The sequence below is a fragment of the Adiantum capillus-veneris genome, chromosome 18 (assembly GCF_014529385.1).
Source record: "Adiantum capillus-veneris isolate H3 chromosome 18, ASM1452938v2, whole genome shotgun sequence".
NCBI classification, from domain to species: domain Eukaryota; kingdom Viridiplantae; phylum Streptophyta; class Polypodiopsida; order Polypodiales; family Pteridaceae; genus Adiantum; species Adiantum capillus-veneris.
The window spans coordinates 49,251,992-49,259,958 of record NC_140948.1 but is presented as its reverse complement, the minus strand read 5'-3'; the positions used below and the strand labels follow the sequence as shown (position 1 = coordinate 49,259,958).

Here is a 7,967-nt window from a genome sequence, read left to right as displayed (position 1 = left end):
GCGCCTGTTGCCAAACACCCCAAGAGCAGCACCAAGAAGCTCAAAGTAGGCCGCATGCTGCATGAATCACTCGGACTTCGTCCACCACTCTTGCACAAGCACGCTTTCGCCCAGCTTTTCTCTCGACCACACATCGGACACATGGCTCTGTCCTCCTCACACTTTACTCCAACTCTCAAACGATCGTCGTTAATTCTTCTTTCTTTTCCACCAGCAGCGGCTCTTTCTCCAGCCATACTTTTCTTTCTGTTTTTTATAACCACCATTGCTTTACCTTTCTATTTTAGTGCTTATATTTTTAACCCCTTTCCTTTCCTTGCTTTGAGGGAACAAAAAGAACCCGTCACTAACTTCCTTCACTATACTGTGGCTAAGCTGCTCTATAAAAAACAAAAAAACAAAAACAAAAACAGAAAGAGCAAAACAAAGCTTCATCTCACCCTTCTTTTTCTCGGCTACGTGCAAGAAGGGATTATACACACACCCATTCATTTTTTTTTTGTGGAAAACAATAGGCAACCCATCACACACAGAGAGTTTTTGTTCTCTTCACCATCTCTAAGCAAGAATACACACACACACACACATCGTCATCATCTTCGACATGTCGATGGTACGGACCGCATCTCTCTACCCAAGCAGATACACTTGGGACATGTCGATCTGTTTTGCAAAATAAGCCGCAAGACAGCTAGCACCATTTTTCGCATAGACCGAGCTTGTCGAACCTATCAGACAAGGTGATAATTCTCGTCGCCCTTCTTCAATTATATGCCTCCTCTGCTATGTCGCATTCACAACCAACGACACGTTGATTGCGCACCGCTACATCATCAGCAACCTACTCGTTTCCATCGCTTCTACGTCAAAAACCTCGTAACTGCTCTGCACCATCGGGAGCTTCGCACTACCTGGCGTTGGGCTTATGAACTCTTTTACTCTATTCAACAGCATGGAATCAGGTTAGTCGAATTTATTCGCCGCAAACCGTCTACTCCGGCTAGGGATTTGAAACAAATCAACGTAATTATCAACTTTTCCCATCATCATGGAGACAAACGGTGCCAGTGCCCCCTCCGACTGGACCAGTGATTCACCTCTACCGGCACCGACCTTGGAGCAACAAGTATTCTTAATGCAACAGGAATTAGACATTGCGAATCAACGCCTCGCCGAAAATGATCAGAAACGGGCACGTGAAGACGACAACGAAGATGAACGTATGATCAAAATTTTGAAGGCTGCGTTCGAAGCTCAAAAATCCAGCAAAGAGGCAAAGATAAGTCAAAAATCTTTCACATTTTTCAAGTTTGATGGTCGCAAAATTGGTAAAACGGTGCTGTCTTGGTTAACTCAATTCGACGATTATTTTGCTGGCGAATCTTTTAATGAAAAAGATAAAATTAAATGTGCTACTAATCACCTTTCTGGTCAAGCTTCACTTTGGTGGAGCGTGCTTCGCAAAACGGCAGAACGACCATCAACTTGGGACAGTTTTCAATAGCGGGTCAAAAACTCTTTTCTACCCCCTCAGTTTGGTCTTGATGCTTGTCGTGCTTGGGCCAAATTCTCTTGGATGCAAGAAGACACCATTTCTCGTTACACTGACCGCTTCTGGGAACGTCTTCTACTCCTCCGTATGGTAGAAGAAGTGCCTGCAGAGTCTCTCCAACGCAAATATGAAGACGGTCTTCCCACTGCTATACAATCAAAACTCAATTCCCTTAAACCAGCGTCTCTTTATGAAGCTATATCCTTGGCCTACGATGCTGAGAAAGAAATCAACTCTATCGTCCATGAAGTGCGCAACACGCGTAACCCCAATCGTCCTAATTTTCAACCTCCCAATCAATGGGGTAACAACAATCGCAACCGCAATCGCAATGGTAATAATTTCAACAGGTGTACTTCAAACCCTCGCACAAATAATTACACACAAAACCGTCCACCCCTCTTTCCCCGTAGTCACCAAAACATTGATCGCCCACAACACAACTCCGCCACTCCACCCACACACACTGCACCTCAAATTTCAAACACACATCCCAATCCCCCTGCACATCATAATGGTGTTCGGTGCTTCAAATGCCGCCAATATGGCCATGTTGAAGCCAACTGCACCAACAATCGTCCACCCGGACCTCGCCAACCCACATCTCGTATACACAACATCGAAGATGAATCAGAACCCCGAGACGATGACATGGCTGATTGGACAGCGGGAACACCACCTCACCTACCAGGTAAGCCAATTTCAATTCATGCCTTGCTCCGTCAAACAGGAAAAATTCAAGATTCAAGCGTGTCTATTTTACACGATGATGGCAGTTCACATGATTTTATTTCTGAAAAATTGGTACGAAAATTGAATTTAACCACCACACCATCAGCATACAAAGTTAAATGTGCTTTTCAAGGAACTAGGTATATTGGCACACGTGAAATTAAATCTCTCACAATTACCATTGGTGATTACACAGAACAGCGTGATTTTTTAATTGCACCATTGCAATCCACTGATATCATATTGGGCATGCCTTTTCGACACCAACATAACCCACACATTGACTATCGCACACACACCATGAATTTCACCTTTAATGGAAAATCTATTTCACTTTCTGCTGATGCATCACTTGCTATGTTTCCCTTGATATCACACACACAAGCAAAACGTGCACTACGAAAGGATGACAAAGCATACATGATATTTGTTACTGAAGTGGAGCACACACAATCCTCTCTCTCTCACACACATAATGATTTCCTCTCACAGTATAATGATTGCATTGTGGATGATTACCCCCCTCACCTCCCACCCTCTCGTGGTGAATTAGATCATAAAACTGAAATTTTTCCAGGCTCACAACCTCCACACAGAGCACCATATAGACACAGTCCCTTGCACCAACAAGAAATCCAAAAACAAATCACCGAACTCCTAGATAAGGGCCTCATCCGTCCTAGTGCATCCCCTTTTGGTGCACCAGTTCTCCTAGTCCAAAAGAAAAACAAAACTTTTCGCATGTGCATAGACTACAGTGCATTAAATAAGGTTACTGTCAAAAACCGCTATCCCATCCCACATATAGACGATCTCCTAGATCGCTTACGAGGAGCCAAATTGTTTAGCAAAATTGACTTGAAATCAGGATACCATCAGATCCGTATGCACCCTAATGATATTTTTAAAACTGCCTTTCGTACCTAGTCTGGTCATTATGTGTTTATTGTACCGTTTGGTCTCACAAATGCACCTGCCACATTTGCTAGGATGATGAACAAAATATTTCTTGATTATCAAGACTTTGTTATTGTGTTCTTTGATGACATTTTGATTTTTATTCGTGATTAGCATGAACACAAAAATCACCTGCATATTGTTTTTGAGTTATTGCGTGACCACCAGTTGTTTGCAAATCCCGACAAAAGTATATTCTTTCAAACACACATTGACTATTTAGGCCACATAGTCTCATAAAAAGGAATATATGTTGACCCTCAAAAGATTGACACTATTAAAACATGGCCTACCCCCAAATCCGTGCATGACATAAAATCCTTTTTAGGTTTAGCAGGCTATTATCAAAAATTTGTCAAAAACTTCTCACACATTGCGTCACTGATGACCACTTTACTTCGTCAAAAAGTACCATTCAATTGGGGTCCCACACAACAAAAATCATTTGACACTCTCAAATATCTCCTTACACATGCCCCCATCGTACAGTTACCCGACTTCACACAACCCTTCTTTGTAGTCATTACAGATGCGAGTGGCTCAGGCATAGGCGCAGTCTTAATGCAAAATGATCACCCACTTGCCTACAAAAGTCGAAAACTCAAACCATCAGAAACCAAATACAGCACATACGATAAAGAATTGCTAGCAGTAGTCCATGCTCTAGACATGTGGAAACACTATCTTATGGGCTCCGAAGCTCTAATCAAAACTGACCAACAAGACATTAAACATCTTTTGACTCAATCCACCATTTCTGACCGTCATATCCAATGGGCCGGTTTCATTCAAAATTTCCATCCTATGATACAATACCAACCAGGCAAAGCGAATGTAGTAGCAGACGCATTAAGTAGAGAACCTGAAGTAAATGTACTCTCTGTTACTCGCTCATGTGTCTTTGATAAAATCAAGCATGTTTCTTTGAATCACATTTCTGTGAGTGATGTGCAATCTTTTCATTCTATGCCTAACACATATGCTCACGATCCACATTTTGCACGTGCTTGGTTTGAAATAACTCACAACAATGGTCTTCCCTATGAACACTACACAGTGGAAAATGGTTATCTCTATTTTCAGCAAAAGCTATGCATCACAACACCCTTCAAGGAACTAGCAATGATTGAAATGCATGCACCACCATATATGGGTCACCGAGGAATTCAATCCACACTCACTGCATGTCAAGATCTTTTTTTTTGGCATGGAATGAAGCACGATATCACAAAATTTGTTTCAGAATGTTTGATATGTCAAAGAGTTAAACGTCATCATGGTAAGTCTTATGGTCTATTAATGCCTCTCCCCATCCCTGTTGGCCCTTGGGAACAAATCTCCATGGATTTCATCACAGGACTCCCTACCACATCCTCACACAATGACATGATATGGGCCATAGTTGACCGTTTTAGCAAACAAGCATACTTTGTACCCTGCAAAAATACATTGTCTGCACCACAGGCTGCAAAGCTTTTCCTCCAAACCATCTTCCCTTATCACGGCTTCCCCAAGGTCATTCTCTCCGACCGTGATGGACGCTTTTGCAATCATTTTTGGGTCGCCCTAGCCAAAAACTTTGGCTCTAAAATGGATTTCACATCTGCATTTCACCCTGAAAGTAATGGTCAAACAGAAGCCACAAACAGTACTATTATGGATCTTCTTCGATCTTATACCACTGAAAATACTGCAAACTGGGACCAACACCTCCCTATGCTTCAATTTTCTTACAATAACACACCCCACTCATCCACAAACCGTGCACCTTTTGAAATTGTCTATGGAAAGAAACTCCCTGTCCCCGTCTCCACTATTAGCATTGATGTCCCTGCGGCTGACACTTTAACCAGAGATCACACAAACATTTTACAAGAAGCCACAGCTTGCATTAAACGAGCACAAGAACAATACACTGCACAAGCCAATAAGAAACGAAGACCTGCACCTTTTAAAGAAAACGACCTTGTTTGGCTTAGAATAGAAAAACGACGCTTAAAAAGTGTAGAAAAACATCCTAAAGTGAAATTGGCCCCTAGATTTTATGGCCCATTCAAAATTCTTCATAAAATAAATGAAAATGCGTTCCGCTTGGGCATTCCCTCACATTGGAAAATGCACAACTCCTTCCATGTCAGTTTGTTGAGACCACACAAGGGACATTTTCCCGACACCCCTACCACAGCTGACCCCCCCTTCATTGAGGACGATGAAGAAATTCTGACTCCCGAAATAATTTTAGATCATGACATGACCACTACCCGCAGAGGAAACCAGTATAGAAGATATTTGGTAAAATACAAAAACCATTCTTTGGAAGAGTGTCAATGGATTTCTGAACAATCGCTAAGTCCGCACTACCATCACTTGATACTTGAATACCACACACCTAGAGACACAGATTCGCCGATTTAGGCAGTGCCTCTCTTCTAGTGTAGATTCGCCGATTTAGGCAACACGAATTTTAAAAGTGCAGATCCGCCGATTTAGGCAGCACTAGTGTAGATTCGCCGATTTAGGCAACACGAATTCAAAATGCAAATCCGTCGATTTAAGCAGCATTAGTGCAGATCCGCCGATTTAGGCGGCACAACCATTGGTGTAGATCCGCCAATCTAGGCAACACCAAATTACTAGACCACTCTACCAGTGGCTGGCCACCACTGTCGCTAGTTTGGTTTTGGTAACAATTGAGGACAATTGTCTTTCAACCCCGGGGTATGTAACGGAATTGATATTTTGATGATATATTTGTGAAATATTTGATATTCTGATGAAGCATTGCAATGTTGATTTGAATTGTGGAATATGATCACTTGTTGGGTGTTGTGTGAGCAGATCAGTGATTGGCACATGCTGGACAATAAAGCGATAGCAGTTATCCGGAATAAAACTGCCACCATTGGATTTTCTGTGGCAAGCCTTAGTATTTATGGTTTAGTAATAAGTTGAGATGTAGACAGCTATGAATTGTTACATTGAGCTCTTTATGAGCCAGGACTATTTTATGCCCAAGTGTGAATTGGATGTAACTCATTTTTGAGCATGAACTTTTCTATAAATTAAATACGTGCAAGAGGGACATGCTAACTTTTTCACGGGGGGAGATGGCACCCAGAGCCTATGTCATTTTTCTCCTTCCTCTCTTCTCTCTCGTCATGCCAACGTAGCACTCCACTCTAGGAGGTGCACCTGCACGCACTCACGAGCTCTCGCATTTATCCATCTCCCTCTATATCTATCTCATGCCAGATTTGCTATGGATTCTTTGCGTACACGATTGTGCATGTACGTGGATTTGCTAGATTTATTGTCGATTATGTGCTAGTTGTATGTTTTGCAGGGCCACTACGCTCCCGTTTGTAGCAAACCCTGCCTTCAACAACTTGTCCACCTCTTCTCGCAAGGATTCCATTTGCTCTTGACCCATCCTTCTTAGCCTTTGCCGCACTAGCTTAGCACCTTCTTTCAGCTCTATATGCATCTCTTTTCCCTTGAACCCACCCCTGATCTCTTCATATGAAGTAATGAATAAATCAGGAAAACTAGCCAGCATGTGCAAATATATATCCTTCTCTATAGCTGAGAGGTCTCCATTGATCATTTGTGTCATCAATTCCTGCTTCTTTGACAACTCAACCTTGGTTTTCATCAGCCCTTCAATCACTTCATAAGGCTCTTCACTTTCATCTTCAACCTCATTCGCAAATGCAACTAAACCAAACTCTTTGATTTCTTTGTCCATAAAAAGAAATGCAACATCAGCATCCTCATCACTGCTGGTAGAGCTATCACTATCCTCATCTGTCACCATAGAAGAGTCTTCATCACTAGACTCATCCTCATCTTCATAAAGCTCCTCTAATCGTTTCCTTGTGTCCATATTATAAAGCTTCTTGGTACCTGTCTTTCCATAGAGGCTAATCGTACCATGTCGCCAATCTTGAACAGCTCCCACTGCACGTAACCATGGTCTGCCCAGTATAATAGGATATGCTCCCAACCCTGCTGTCATCACATGAAAATCAACCACTGCCTTTGCATCATATGCCTCCACTTCTAAGCTCTTTACAACACCCAAGCATTTTACTTTTTGATGGTTTGCCAATCTGATCCGAAAACCTGACACCCCAGCCACTGTGAGACCCATCTTCTCAACGCATGAGTGTGTTATGATGCATATTTGGGCTCCACCATCCACATAACCTTGTCCCAAATTTTTCCTTTTATGCCACACATCTACTATTGGACAAATGTCTGGTAGCTCATCCATTTCCAACACCTTTACTAGACCTCTCTCTGGCTCTTTCTCCATTGGGTTAACCATCCTCTTCCACTGTCCCTTTATCTTAGGCACCATCTCTATAAGCTGCCCAAAAGTAACATCTGCCTTCCTGCTCGTCAGATCCTCCTTCAAGGCATAGCTTAATTTCCCATCCCCTAGTGGAAAATCTGAAACATGAAACTTTCGACGAGCTCTCTTTTTCCTCTTGGCCTTGACTCCTCGCCTTCATGGCTCTTTCCTTTCTTCTTACTAGGACCTGGGGCACTTCTTCCTTCCTTATCCTCTGTGGTACTCTTTCCAATAGGTATCACTAATGTATCCTCTAGCTTTGATGCCTTCTCCAAGGTGACTACACTTAGCACTTTTGTCTTTCCCTTTTCCTCTTGGGTTAATCCACTGGTTCCTTCATCTCCCTTAATTTCGATGCCATAATCATTTGAC

The 7,967-nt window shown here is 42.4% G+C and overlaps 1 protein-coding gene across 1 annotated transcript; it reads left to right on the top strand.

The window, feature by feature from the left end:
- The first annotated feature begins 247 nt into the window (after nucleotides 1–247).
- Nucleotides 248–6,291, top strand: LOC147435630 (uncharacterized). Its single transcript, XM_086488011.1, has 2 exons — nucleotides 248–2,243; nucleotides 6,080–6,291. Exons 1-2 carry the CDS (start codon nucleotides 1,577–1,579, stop codon nucleotides 6,085–6,087), a joined length of 675 nt encoding a protein of 224 aa, XP_086344137.1. The 5' UTR covers nucleotides 248–1,576; the 3' UTR covers nucleotides 6,088–6,291.
- Nucleotides 6,292–7,967: the final 1,676 nt, after the last annotated feature.